The sequence below is a fragment of the Nicotiana tabacum genome, chromosome 15 (genome assembly GCF_000715075.1).
Source record: "Nicotiana tabacum cultivar K326 chromosome 15, ASM71507v2, whole genome shotgun sequence".
Classification (NCBI taxonomy): domain Eukaryota; kingdom Viridiplantae; phylum Streptophyta; class Magnoliopsida; order Solanales; family Solanaceae; genus Nicotiana; species Nicotiana tabacum.
The window spans coordinates 118,919,949-118,935,544 of NC_134094.1; the positions used below are offsets into that span (position 1 = coordinate 118,919,949).

General features: G+C 38.7%; 1 protein-coding gene across 1 annotated transcript; it reads left to right on the top strand.

Annotated features, from left to right (window-relative positions):
* The first annotated feature begins 5,747 nt into the window (after positions 1-5,747).
* LOC107802039 (uncharacterized) lies at positions 5,748-10,120 on the top strand. The gene is made up of 4 exons (XM_016625477.2): positions 5,748-6,111; positions 8,280-8,381; positions 8,503-9,433; positions 9,626-10,120. The coding sequence occupies exons 1-4, from the start codon at positions 5,869-5,871 to the stop codon at positions 9,859-9,861; spliced, it is 1,512 nt and encodes a 503-aa protein (XP_016480963.1). The 5' UTR covers positions 5,748-5,868; the 3' UTR covers positions 9,862-10,120.
* Positions 10,121-15,596: the final 5,476 nt, after the last annotated feature.

Sequence of the window (15,596 nt, forward strand, 5' to 3'; positions counted from 1 at the left end):
TAATTGCACGATAGAATATAAAGAAAGGTAGATTCCTAACACACTATAGCGTCTCGAAGATAAGGACAAACGTCTCCGTACCGATCGGCAAGACTCTATTAGGTCTGCTCATAACTTGTGAGATCTACGTGAACCTAGTGCTCTGATACCATGTTGTCACGACCAAATTTCACCTGTAGGTCGTGATGGCGTCCAACACTACAGCTGGGCAAGCCAACTAGTAATTTAAACATACATCAATTATTTTCAGAATAATTTTCTAAGTAATTTTTTTATTATTTTACTAGTAATATTAAAGAAAATATAAAAGATGTCGATTAATCTAAATTCAAGATAAATAATCAACTCCCAATTCTAACAATGTGTGTGCCAAGACCCGGTGTCACAAGTGTATGAGCATCTAGTAGATTATACGAAACTCCAAATATTGTCTGAAATAAAATAGACAGAATGTAAATCCAAGAAGAGACACTGGTAGCTGCAGAACGGCGCAGAAAGGCAGCTCACCACTACGCCTCTGGATAACGTGGGTGTAAGATGATAGGTCATCCACTAGTACTTGCCTCAGGTCCTGCACAAAAAGTGCAGCAAGTATAGTATGAGTACGTAAACAACCTGTATCCAGTAAGTATCAAGCCTAATCTCAAAGTGGTAGAGACGAGATGACCGACTTTGACACTCACTAAGGTCAATAATAATAATTAAAATAAAACTAGAATATGTAAATCAACATGATTCACAGAGTTAACAATAATTTATTTAACCAGCAGAAATAATTAAATTCCTTCAAATGCAATAATTTCCAAACTATTAATTAAATTCACAAACTGCAATTTTAAATGCCAAGGTATCGTATAATTATCATTATTAGGCACGATTTCTGTCGTGGTCGTACGGCCCGATCCAGAGTATCATGTACACTGTCGAGGGACGTGCGGCGCGATCCATAGATGCATCTATCCTGCCGAGGCGGTTCGGCCCGCTCCACAAGAAAGGAGGACATTTTCTTATGTACCTCCGGAAAGAGAGTATATTTATTATAAGATAAATTTGGGAGGAAGAACAATTTCTCTTAATAATTAATTAATTTAAATAGAAAAAATCTAGCATATGAGAATTCCATCCTTTAATGTTTTTATCTAACAATTCACAATATTGTGATGACCCAAAATATTATATTTAAAGTTAATAATTAATTCTGTGTTCTAAACTACCCGGACTTTAGCATTAATAGTAGCTACGTACGGACTCTCGTCACCTCATGCATACGTAGCCCCCACAATTAACAATAATTATTACTTTAATTACCTATAGGGTAATTTCCACCTCACAAGATTAGACAAGAGACTTACCTCAACTTGCTCCAATTTAATCCACTAGAAGGCCTTTTCCACGATTATCCAACTCTGTCTGGCTCGAATCTAGCCAATCTAATTCGATACAATCACTAAAAAGTATAGGAATCAATTCCATAAGAAAATACTATATTTTTCAATAAAAATCCAAAACTAATTAAAAAATCGTATGTGGGGCCCACGTCTCGAAATCCGGCGAAAGTTACGAAATATTAACGCCCATTCAACCACGAGTCTACCCATACCAAAATTTAAATTCCAATAACAATTCGGTCCTCAAATCCTCAAATCTATCCAAGAGGGTTTTCAAACTTTTCCAACTTAATTCACCAATTAAATGATAAAAACAGTGATGGATTCAGGTAATTTAACCAATATTGAGTTAAGAACACTCACCCCATTGTTTTCTCTGAAAATCACCCAAAAATCGCCTCAATCCGAGCTCCAAATCGATAAACTCTCTGCCCAATGATTTCTTCTATGCGATCGCGAACTTCCTCACGCGATCGCGTAGCACAAATTTTTCTGCCCAGAAAATAACCCTACGTGATCGCAAACAATGCCACGCGATCGCGAAGTTCAAACCTACAGGCCCATGCGATCGCGAAGCACAAACGCATGGCATTCCCTGCTGCTCCACTTACTCTACGCGAATGTGACCTCCTCCACGCGGTCACGAATACCAAATTCCCACGCCTACGCGATCGCAACCATATTCACGCGATCGCGAAGAACAAAAACATCACTGCCTTAAACAAGCCTACGCGATCGCAGACTATCTCACGTGATCGCGTAGAACAAAGTCGCCTCTGTCCAATTTACACTACGCGATCGCACACCAACTTACACGATCGCGTATAAGGAAATTAGAAGAAAAATATTAGCAGCTATCAGCAGTCTCCCAAAGGCCAAAAGTAATCTGTTAGCCGTCCGAAACTCACCCGAGCCCCTCGGGACCTTAACCAAATATACCAACAAGTCCTAAAATATCATACGAACTTATTTGAAACCTCAAATCACATAAAACGACGCTAAAACCACGAATTATGCTCCAATTCAAGCTTAATGAAACTTAAAATTTTCAACTTCTACATTCGATGTCGAAACCTATCAAATCAAGTCCGATTGACCTAAAATTTTACACACAAGTTATAAATGACATAACGGAGCTATGAAAATTTTTAGAACTAGATTCCGACTCCGATATCAAAAAGTCAACTCCCCGGTCAAACTTCCAAACTTAAATTCCTATTTTAGATATTTCAAGCCTAATTTAACTACGGACTTCCAAATAAAATTTCGAACACGCTCCTAAATTCAAAATCACCATACGGAGATGTTGGAATCGTCAAAATTCTATTCCGGGGTCGTTTTCTCAAAATGTTGACCGAAGTCAAATTTGACATTTTAAAGCCAACTTAAGGAACCAAGTGTTCCGATTTCAACCCAAACACTTCCAAATCCCGAACCAACCATCCCCGCAAGTCATAAATCATTAAAAGCACACGCGGAAAGTTTTATTTTAGAGAACGGAGTTTTAAAAGTCAAAATGACCGGTTTGGCATTACAAAAAGCATTATCATCATCTATAACCTTAAACTAAATAAAGGCTTACCCAATAACAATCATCCAAGCCCGTTAAGGTTTCCTTTTCTTGAAGAATTAACCTAAATAATTGCCCATTTAACGGCTTAAATCAAAAATAGTTGACGGATGTATAACATTTGCATAATTCATGTATTATAATTGTATATAATCAGTGTATAATCTATGTATGTCGGCTACAATAATTAAACAGTAAATTCACCCGACTATGTTTTTTAAAGTACATGCCCTGAAATCAGTTTGGGCCGTTAGGAAAGCAAGTGAACCGCCTAGCTCAACCCATTTTACTATTGCCAATAGATGGAGAGAGGGGAAAAAGAAAAGGAGCAACGTTAGGAGGGGGTTTTCTTTTCAGCGTTTGCCTTTTGTTTGTGGTTAGGAGTGTTTTTTCATTTGTCAATTGCACTATAATGATTTGGCTGAGTGCAAAAATAGTGTTGAACATGCACATTTTAAGCTACATCACATGTTTAATAGGTCACACCTTAAACTAAAGTCTCTAAATTAAGAAAATTGACAAGTCTAAGGGGTACATATGTTTTTGGCCTCAAAATTTTGAAATAATATGGACTAAAATCAAAATAAGAGGGTAAAAATTTCGGGGTATCGTCATAACCCCACTTAAAACCATTTCATTTATTTGCTCGCTTTTAAACTCTAACCATACAACTATCTCGCTAATTGATTATTTATTGTTTTGAAAAAATATTGATTTAATTGCTGTACATTAAAATAAACTTACATAATACACTCATAATCATTTCTTTGTCTCTTTTCCTACTTTTTTAAAAGACGCTCTTATGGATTGCTTTGTGCATAGTAGTATATCTCTAATTGACATGACGTTTGAAATGATTGATTTGAATTACACCCATTTAAACTTAAATATAGATGAAAATTGACATTCACAAACCTTGGACCTTGATGTTAGACTTAAGATTTGAGACATTTAAGTTTTGAGTAAAGGAATTAACTATGTATATATATATGTTACAATCTATATAATGGAAACAATTAAAATTCATCCTTATTACTTTCTCCTACCAAAAAAGAACCGCATTACTCCCTCATTGGTCTAATCACAATAGATACAATGGAAACCGTACCAAAAAAAGAAGGAATGACATTATTTCCTCATCAGATTATTCAAAAGAGAATTAATTTTCCTAAATGTGGTATTTGGAAATATTTTAGCTTGAATATTTTATTTTTATCTTTAATGACAAGTTCTTATAGTCATAAAATATTTATGGCATATTTAAGACCATAATTTTTAAAAGTTTTATAAACAAACAAATGTTATGACATATTTAATACCACAAGTTTAATAAACAGTCATATTAAAATATTTTAACGGATGTGTGTGTGTGTATATATATATATATATATATATATATATATATATATATATATATATTATATGTTTACTGGCTATTTTTAATTTAAAATATTTAAATAATCAATTATTTAGGTTAATTCTTTTTTTTTAAAATTTGAACTTATAAATTACAACAACAACATACCCAGTAATATCTCACACTGTGGGGTTTGAGGAAGGTAGTGTGTATGCAAACCTTACCCCTACCTTATGAGGATAGAGAGGTTGTTTCCAATAGACTCTCGGCTCAGAAAAGCATAAGCACCACATTAATGAAAATATAAACAAGAAGGGACAGTACCAAAAAGCCATATAAAAGCAAAATAAAAATAACAAAATAGTAAGGTGATCAACAATGAAAGAAAACAACGATTAGTCATAAAAACCCTACTGCCAATAGAAAGCAAGACTGAGTGTCAATACTACTGTTATGAACACTCTAGACTAACTCCTCTGTTACCCTAATATTCGCCTTCATACCTTCCTATCAAGGGTCATCCTCGGTCAGCAGAAGATGCGCCATGTCTTGCCTAATCACCTCTCCCCACCTCTTCCTCTCCGTAGTCCCTCCAATGTCAACCTCTCACACCTCCTCACCGGGGCGTCTGTGCTCCTCCTCCTCACATGCCCAAACCACCTAAGTCGCGCTTCCTGCATCTTGTCCTCAATAGGGGCCACACCCACCTTGTCGCGAATAACCTCATTTCTGATCCTATCTAACTTGGTGTGCCAGCACATCCATCGCAACATCCTCATCTCTGCTACCTGCATCTTCTGGACATGAGCGATCTTGACTGGCCAACACTTCGCCCCATACAACATCGTTGATTTGACCACCACTCAGTAGAACGTACACCTAAGTTTCGGTGGCATCTTCTTGTCACACAAAACACCAAAAACGAGTCTCCATTTCATTCATCTCGTCCCAATACGATGTGTAACATCTTCATAAATCTCCCAATCCTCTAAATAATAGACCCAAGGTACTTAAAACTCCCTCTCCTAGGGATGACATGCGAGTCCAACCTCACCTCCCCTTCCCCTCCTTGAGTCTCACCATTGAACCTATACTCCAAGTATTCTGTCTTGGTCCTGCTCAACTTGAAACCTTTAGATTCCAAGTTTACTTCCATACCTCTAATTGCGTGTTCACACTGTCTCATCAATCAATACAATATCATCTGCAAATAGCATGCACCACGGCACCTCCCCTTGGATGTGGCGCTTCAGTACGTCCATCACCAGAGCAAACAAAAAAGGGCGGAGTACCGACCCCTGATGCAACCCCATCATAACCGAAAAATGATTCAAATTTCCATCCACTGTTCTCACTCGGGTCTTTTACTCCATCATACATGAACTTATAAATTCTAGATTTCATTATTGCACGGGCCCACCCATACCCGTTTGGGCATATCACCATATATTAAGCGGACGAACCGATCCATACAACTCAATTCCCAGAAGCCCGAAAAGAATTCAAATTCAGAGAAGTTACCGTTGGCGAAAACACAAACGAAGCGCAGAGAAATGCCGACGAACAAGTTTAACCACACCGCCGGTAAATCTACGGCGAGATTTAAATCCACAACAAGAAAACCACTGCGAGACGTTTCAAATGCAACTATGGTAAAGCCATTGGGAACTTCCTTCAAAACCAAGAAGATCCACGGAAGGGAAAACGACGCCGTCGAACAGGTGGTGGGCGAAGTTAATGTCATTATCGACCGTCTCCTTCTCATTCGCTCCGATTTCTCCTCCGTCATTAATCAGGTACTGTTAATAGTTCAAGAAGTATTCTATAATCTTTTGTTTTTTTTGTTTTTTTACTTATGTAGTTAGAATTAGAGAACCTCTAGTTTAGAAGAATATTTTGATTTGTCTTAAAAAGATAATACTATTTTTTTTTTAGCGTTAGAATGAAATGGGTTCAAATAGAGTGGAGTAGATAGACAGGATCTATACAGCCAATCCATGAATCCAACTAGTTTGGGATTAAAATGTAGTTGATTGATTAATTGAATTCCTTAAATTATTTAGATAGAGGCGGATCCAGGATTTAAATATGGGTTCGAGTTTGGGATTCTATCACAACGCATTTGATTTATTGGGTTCGAAATATATTACTTATTTAATGAATCATTTAACACATACAGGGTCGAGCCAAAGTTACTTGGTTCATCCAAATACATAAGCAATGAAATGAGATAACTTATAATTTTAGAGAACTGGTGACTTGTGAACTATAAAGATAGATTATTTAGTATTTAACTGTAATTAGTTTGATTAAAGCGGGAGGAGTTTACATGATTCATATAGTCAACCGAACTAGGTTGGCATTGAGGTGTAGTTAATTGATTGACTTATTAAACCTGAATTTTTTGTTGCCCAGCCATAGGAGATTTATGTTGCTTATTATAAGTACTTCAAATGCAATTTCACTTGATTATTTCAACTTCTTCAGATTGTCCTAATTTCCTAGTGAGTGATACATTTTCCCGGTCAGTGTTAAACAGTGTTGTCAAAGGCTTAAGCCTTCAAGCTCAGAAAAGCACAGCGTAGGCGCTATGCGTCACTTATGTTGTACCTTAGTGTAGGCAAGGTACTAAGGCATGCACGTCATTGCCCATAAATTATCTTGAATAGAATGGTACTAAAAATGAAATATGATTGGCTAAAAAATATGTTAATTGCTAAAGAAAATTATGAATGAAGTTGTTATTTTTTTCTTGCATGTTGCGCCTTTTTAAACTATAGCCCACACTTTAATTGTGCTTTGGCTTAAAGCTCCAGTGGACCTGGAGCGCATTTTAAGGCTTTTCGCTTTTGACAACACTGGTGTAGAAGTACGTCTCTATTATTATTTTGGGTACATCTCAGTGCAACTGAAAGGTGCTCTTGATCAGTTTCTGCATTGTCAGGGATCTTTCATTCATACAAAACGGAGAATTATTTTAACTAATGGCAAATTCTAGTTAAAATGTCGACAAGGGGCAAATTGCAATGCTATCTAGTCGATAAAGTCTCCTGCTTTATTGATAAGGGTAATTAGGTTTTGCTGCATTTTCTTTTCTTTTGGTTTGTCTGGGGGAGAGGGACGGAGGAGGTCATATTGGTTATTAGAAGTTGGTGTCTTTGCACTCAGCTGTTGAGTGTCTCTGGCTGCTGTCAGTTATGCTGCATCAACGAGTGCTACCAATTAACGGAAATTATAGGTTTCAATATTGCTACTATTTGAGGATTCAAATAGCCAACCCCAATTTGCTTGGAATTGAGACGTAGTTGTTGTTATTGATGTTCTTTAGGAAATTCATAGGGTTACCCCAAAATAATACCGTGACCATCAGTTGTTGACCCTTTTACTCTAGTAAATGGAGCAAAACTCTATGTGAAAAGGTTGGACCTTCCTCCTTTCTTTTTGTCCTTTTTCCCTAACCGCCATAAGTAGTTGGGCCTTTCACAACGCGTAATGAAATTGGGATTACGTCTTCCTTGAACTGTAATAGCTACTAATTTTTGAAGTTTGTTTTCCAGTATCAAATTCAATTTATTCATAAAGAAGTTAATGAAATCTTTCTTTACATGATCAACTGCAGATTGATGAACTTGTTCAAGTGCAGTGATCATCAGCATAACGCTCAATCTCTTTTTACATTACTTAGATTTAGGGGTTTTACTTATGGTCAACTTTACCTGACATGTAAGCATTTTTAATAATGACACGGCATACAGATATTTATATATTTATCACAGTAACTCTTACATAAGCTCCATCTTGTATTCTCAAGTTGCTTTACACTCAAAAGAGCATATTTACATCTTGCTTTACATCTTGTTCGAGCTGTTACAGATACTTATTTCTTTGAAGTTTTTTCCGTGAATCATAATCGATTTTTTCACAAAGAAGTTAATGACATCTTTCTTCACTTGATCAACTGCAGATTGATGAAGTTGTTCAAGTGCTCAAACTAGGCGGCAAGAAGAATGGAAGGGAAATTGAATCTTTCGCGCATGTCTTGTGTGAAATGCAAGCTTCTCTGAAGGTTTTCTTGCTATGTCATATTCTCTTATCCACATTATCAAAAAAAAAGTCATATTCTCTTATCCTTCGTTAAAGTCTTTTGATACATCGTATTTTACATATATTTCTGTCGACAAATGCAGCCATGGGTTCCTAAATTCCAGAAAACCCTTTCCGATCTATCCACAAGGCCTGAATATGAACACTCACGACCTAGTGAGGCAATTCCTCTGGTGGCTGATAATATAAACAATGCTGTTGATAGTTTTGATGATGTTGAAAGCCCTGAACAATCCAAGTGGGATTCACTGGTCTCCCCATCACCCCTTGTGTCTTGGCGTGCAGGCTGTACGACTGAGGGCGGGAGACAACTTTTTCTGCTCACACCTTTGCCTCATCCCAAAGTACTATCATCCAAATGCCAGGGATCCTCTAAAAAGTTAGAAAAGGATACATCAAATACGAATGCCCAGCAAGACCCTCTTTTTGATACCATGGGAGATATAGAAGATCGTTTGCTTGAGAATACAAAAGCCATTCAAAATATTGCCTCTGCTACGGCTAGTCAGCCACCATCCCTTTCTGATGTAACTGTGGAGATGGACATATTGCATGTAAGTGATGAAGTGGAATCAATTCCAACCAAAGTTTCTGATAATGATATGACCATCAACGAGGTCACTCGGAAAAGAGATCTTATTTCCCCTGTGAAACTTCCACAAATTGACAACTCATTGCTAGTAATGACTCCATGCTTGAAAATCTCACCGCCGAAGACCTGTGTCCTGCTTGAACCCTCGACAGAATACAACTGTAGGGACAGGAATGGGGCTTATAAAATGACACCATTTCCTGTTGCACGACACTTTTCCACTCAAGATTCAGAATCCTCCAGCTCCGAAGCTGCTGAACATTTGACGAAGAAGTATCCGGAGCTATTTGGAATCAGATTAAGTCAAAACTTGACAAACAGAGGGAAGGCAGCAGATGAATCACCAGACTTGCTTTTTTCACCACCCAAAACTTGTGTTCTGATGGAACTTCCTGTGGAAGAACTATTGACAAATGCAGCCGGTGAGTATCCACTGCCAAAAACTGCATCCCCAGCCTGTCAGCAAACAATTTTCTGTGAACCTAAGCAAAATGATATTCAAGATCTTCCTTTTCCGAAACAATTAAAACATGCAATCAGGATGTTTCCATTTGGTTTTCATCATTAACATGATCATTCTGATATTTATTGTTCTTTATTTCTTTTGCTGACAGAAACGGATGGCAACTTAGATATAGTTGAAAGCACTCCCATGATGACAGAATCCAAGAGCATTGTTATAACGGGAAAGCATCCTGGTGAGAACACTTTGAAGAAAGAACTATGGGTAAAATTTGAAGCAGCATCGAGAAATGGCATCCGTTTTAATCCCTCTACTACACAGAAAACTTCCGAGAAAGGTTTCCTTGAAAGATTGGAAGAGGTTTCTAATGCAGAGGAGGAGGTCTGATGGTGGATATCAACCCCTGATGCCTGAGTATGCAGGGAAGAGGGAGGCTATTGTTATGTTCATAAAAAAGGAACTATGGTCTATCTTATGTAAATTTGAAACTTGTATCAACTTCCCCTATTTGCGCCCAAATCCCCAACCCCCAACCCTCCTCCTGCCTTCTTCACTCTCTCTTTTTAAGTAAAGATGAACATAGCAAAAGAGTTAAAATATCGTCTAAGTGCAAAATTTTGTAATTTTTGAATGAAAGTTTTCAAAAACCCGGTCGTTCGTTCTGAGAGTTATAGCCCCGTTTCCCCCATCTATCCTTATTTATGTGTTTTTCAGCTGTGTTGAGTTGTATCGGGTTAGTTGGTTCGGGTCCGAAAGGAACTCGGAGTGAAATAAGACACTTAGTCTCATAATTGAGAAATTTAAGTTAGAAAAGTGGACCGAATATGGATCTGTGTAAACGACCTCGGAATTTAATTTTGATGATTCCAATAGCTCCGTATGATATCTTAGGACTTGTTGGTATATTAGGTTAAGGTCCCGAGGGGCTCGAGATGATTTCGGATGGTTAATGAGAAGTTTGGAAGTTGGAAATTTCATAAGATTAAAGTTTCAAGTGAGTTCGCATAAGACCTAAATTTCATTGAGCATAACTCTCATTATACGAAGTGTTATATGGTTTATTACCTATCAAATGAAATATCTTTGAGTCTAGTTTCTAACGCTTCAAACCGTTTGTCATTTGGACATTCCTATAAGAAGTTATGACCAAATTACCAAAGGCTGGCGGAGGAGCCTGCGGATGCGAAGCATCCGAGGTCGCGTCTAAAAGAGAGGCTGGCAGTGAAGTGCTGCCATAGTGTCCAGGTCCGCATCCGACCTTCAAAGAGGAGTGAAGTGGAGATGCGAAGCATCTAGGGCCGCATCCGAAACCCAGAAATCTGGGCCTATAAATACAAGGTCGGGGAAGGGGGATATTTTGAGTATTTGGGGGTTAGGGTTCTTGAGGTGAAGGGACGATTTTTAGCTCAAATCAAGTCCAATCAACCAAGGTAAGCTGTTAATGATGTTTTGGGTTGATTATTATTCAATATATATGATTTCTAACATCATTCTTACGTCCAAATACAAGATTTCATCATCAAATCCTCAAGAACACAAAAATCACCAAAGTTATATTTTTTCAAGATTGATCTATTAGAGGTAATTCCAATGCTTCAAACTCGTTTATTATGAGTAGTTAGAAGTATTTGAAGCATTTGTTACAAGTTTTAATGGTTGAAATATTGGAATATAAAACTCTAGTTCATGTCATGAATAGTACTTTTGAGAAAATAAGAGAGAAGGTGAATGGTAATCTTGGCGATGAAATTTATGAATACAATGAAAATATGGAGTGGGTTACTAATGTTGGTCCCAATGGATGTTGATATTGTAGATTGAAGTTTCTTAGTATAGTAGATCGTTGTATTATCATTAAGGGGTGAATTTCAGTTTCGGATCGTTGGCATTGAATTGAGGAGACAAGAAGGCATTCAGAGGTGGATACGCACGGAGTGGAAATTTCCTGAGTATTGATTAGCTTGCTCAACGTTGGGTTCATCTTGTTGAGGTAAGTAACGATTGTAAATCTAGTCCTGAGGGTATGAAACCCCGGATTTTGTATCATTCTATTATTTTGAAGTGATACACATGCTAGGTGACGGGCGTGTGGGCGTGAACTGTTAGGGATTTGTGACTTGGTTCATCCCGTGGCAACTGTAAAGTTGCATACTTTGTTGAAACCATTTGATAATTATATGTTTTAGAAAGAATTTCTGTAAATTAGGCTGAATGCCATGTTTGGGCCTTGCGCCAATGCTATATGGACTCTTAGGGGCTGTTTCTTACCATCCTCTCATTGTTTTCGATTGAAAATCTATACTCAGTCATGTTTATACTTGTTTACCGCATAACTCAGTTTTATGACTCTATTTTGATGCATATAAATGTTTTGGGCCGAATGCCCTGTTTTACTGAAATGCCCGAGTGGCTTGAGATATTTATGACTGAGTGAGGCCGAGGGCCTAATTTGTGAGGATGAGTGTGGATCGGGGCTGCCCGCCTGCAGCATACTTGTGACTGAGTGAGGCCGAGGGCCTGATTTGTGAGGATGAGTGTGGATCGGGGCTGCCCGCCTGTAGCATACTTGTGATTGAGTGAGGCCGAGGGCCTGATTTGTGAGGATGAGTGTGGATCGGGGCTGCCCGCCTACAGCATACTTTATTATTATCGCACGTGAGTTGTCCGTGCAGATTATAGCGCTTGGGATGAAGGATCCCCTCCGAAGTCTGTACACACACCCAGTGAGCGCAGGTACCTACTGAGTGCGAGTGCCGAGTGCCGAGTGCTGAGTGCTGAGTGATTGTGAGGTATGCCCGAGTGGCAAGAGTGATTGTGAGGAATGCCCGAGTGGCAAGAGTGATTGTGAGGAATGCTCGAGTGGCAAGAGTGATTGTAAGGTATGCCCGAGTGGCAAGAGTGATTGTGAGGTTTGCCTGAGAGGCTGTTTATGATTTAATCATTTTTACTCACATTTGTTGAGCCTTTGTTTGAAAAACTGTTGGAAAAATATCTTTAAATGATTTTTACTGGAACCGGGTTTAAACGAGACGATTTGATTCAAACACTAATTTTTAAGCATGTTGTACTTTACTGAGATTTCATGATATGAACGTTATATGCTTTATTGCTCGTCACTACTGCTCAGTCTTTATTTATTGTTGTTACCTACTGAGTTGGCGTACTCACGTTACTCCCTACACCTTGTGTGCAGATTCAGGTGTAGCTGGACACGGTAGCGGTTATTGAGTGTTCTGGTTGCAGGTTTTCTCGGAGATAGTAAGGTAGCTGTTTGGCGATCGCAGCCCCCTGCTCTTCTCCCTCTTATCTTCCTCTAGTTTTATTTAGCTATTTTCCAGGCTAAGTTAGCCTTGATATTGTTAGACAGATTATAGTAGATGCTCATGACTAGTGACACCCCGATGTCGGGCTTTTCTTTTCCGCACTTCTGTTTTTATTTGATTTGAACTCTTTAAATGGAGGGTTTTACCTTGAAATTATCTTTGAAATGAAAATATCGTTTTGTTTTGGAAATGAGTCGGCTTGCCTAGTTCCATGATAGGCGCCATCACGACAGGGTTAGTTTTGGGTCGTGACAGATTGGTATCAGAGCCTAGGTTACATAGGTCTCACGAGTCATGAGCGGGTTTAGTAGAGTCTTGCGGATCGGTACGGAGACATCTGTACTTATCTTCAGGAGGCTGCAGAACCCTTAGGAAAATTTCACTTTCTTGTATTCTATCGTGCGAAAATGATTCAGCTTGAGACATAACTCTTTGAATTCCTTCCACGTATCTCGTATGCGCACATGAGCGCTCGGTATCAGTTGTGCATCGTCGGTTTGTGATTCTATGAATGAGGTTCGAGATGTGTATTATGTGTTTTGTTGATGGGCTAGTCTGGAGGACTTGAGGCCAGTTTTAAACCGTAGTTTTGGCTCGGTAGCTTCAGTTGTAATCTATACATTTGGACTCATATGTCCGATAATGTCCCTACAAGTGGAATTGTGGCTCGATGAGCAGTGGAATGGCTTTGTGGTGAGTATGACGTAACTGCGGGAAGTGTTAAGACTATGTGAATGTGACGAGAAGTGTTTTCTTGAAATGTAAAGGAAGGCCATTTGGTGCTTGATTTTCATTTTGATGAGACGTACCGTCTCGAGTGTGAATGTTTTGAAGGATCTTCCACGTTGTTAAATTTTGGGGCAAATTAAATTCTCATGTCTGTCAATTAGTTGAACTTGAGAAGAGTAAGTGGTTGTGTAGTAATGGTGGAATCAAATAGGGTGATTCATGTATTCTATGGAATTAAAGATTGGGAGTTCTCATGAGAAGATTGTTTCATGGTGGTGGACTGTGAAGTTGTGGCCGGAGCTAGCCAGATGATAGAAGGTGTTATGATTCCGTCATTGTGGACGTTCGGAGGTTGTTTATCTATTGGTGGATGACCATAGTTGATTCGGGGCCAATTGGTAGGCCCAATTAGGATGTATATTCTACACCGAGCCGGATTGATTGGCTCCATACTGCTATTGTTGAAGGATGTGCCATTCGGTTGATGTGAAGCTTATTCGTGTTCTAGAATGATCTGTGAGTTACTCTTCTATGCTAGGAAGAGTTGTGATTCGTTGGTTATATGCACATATGGTGCGGTTCTATTATGGCCTTATAGCGGAATTTGAGTGAGAATAGTATTGGATATTGCTTGGTTGATGATGTATTGGACATGTTCTTTCAGATTTTATGTGGCATGGTGTCGTTTGCTTCTTTGTGGTTATAGTAATGTACTTTGGGTACTTGATGTCGAATTGCGCATGGTTATTGATTTTAGCAGGGTGGCTTAAGGTGTTTCATATGGACCAGTATTTGGATAGGGTCGCGTATTGCAGCAAGGTTATGTGGAAATATGATCCCTTGTGTAAGATTCGTATGTTATGGTTCTGCGGTGTATGATGGGTTATTAGCATTGCATCGTGGTGGTACTCGTCGAGCTTGCGGAACGGTTCTCCTGTTTGGGTCATTATTACAATTGGGTACATTTGGAATGTTGCTATCTGGTGCACGGATTGCACGGGTTGTGGCTTTAAATTGTATTGATATGTCATGTCACTAGAGTGGTCGTGCTGGAAGAGACGAGGTCATTGGGCCTAGAATGGATGCTATCAGATTGATTGTGGTATAATTAGGAGGATAATATCGGAAGTCGGCTTTGAAATTGGCTATAGTTCTTGTAGAAGGAACGAGAGCTCCATGGCCTGATGGTCTAATGAATGGTTATGAATTTGGTATGTTTCTTTCATCATCGGCATTGTACGAATGTTTTAGAACGAGGGTTTGGTGGATATGAGGTTTATTACTGGCACTGGATTGATTTGAGACGATACTGTGATTTGAAATCATTGCTTCGAGCATTCGAGCTATGCGGTATTTGAATTTGAGAATTTGAGTTATGGTTACAGCTTTTGGTACAGATTGTTCAGACTTATACGGTATGTAAATGCAAACTTTTCATCTTATAGGAAATTTCGGATGTTGGAAATTTGATTCGAAGGCTTGTAGGCTAGGTTGAATTGAGAAATTTCAGTTATGCTGTGCTATCGGACTTGTATGGGATAGGGTGACATGGGATCAGCCCCGGGTATATGTATGGGAAAGTTACACAGTGATTTGATGGCTTTTGGAACAACTCTAGGCACGTTCGAGGACGAACGTATGTTTAAGTGTGGGAGGATGTAACGACCTGGTCGTTCGTTCTGAGAGTTATAGCCCTATTTCCCCCATCTATCCTTATTTATGTGTTGTTCAGCTGTGTTGAGTTGTATCGGGTTAGTTGGTTCGGGTCTGAAAGGAACTCGGAGTGAAATAAGACACTTAGTCTCATAATTGAGAAATTTAAGTTAGAAAAGTGGACCGGATATGGATCTATGTGTAAACGACCTCGGAATTTAATTTTGATGATTCCAATAGCTCCGTATGATATCTTAGGACTTGTTGGTATATTTGATTAAGGTCACGAGGGGCTCGGGATGATTTCGGATGGTTAATGAGAAGTTTGGAAGTTGGAAATTTCATAAGATTAAAGTTTCAAGTGAGTTCGCATAAGACCTAAATTCCATTGAGCATAACTCTCATTATACGAAGTGT

Coding starts and splice junctions, on each gene's coding strand:
- LOC107802039 (XM_016625477.2), top strand. CDS start 5,869: ATGCCGACGAACAAGTTTAACCACACCGCCGGTAAATCTACGGCGAGA. Junction 6,112..8,279: donor TCTCCTCCGTCATTAATCAG/GTACTGTTAATA, acceptor GATCAACTGCAG/ATTGATGAAGTTGTTCAAGT. Junction 9,434..9,625: donor ACTATTGACAAATGCAGCCG/GTGAGTATCCAC, acceptor TTTTGCTGACAG/AAACGGATGGCAACTTAGAT.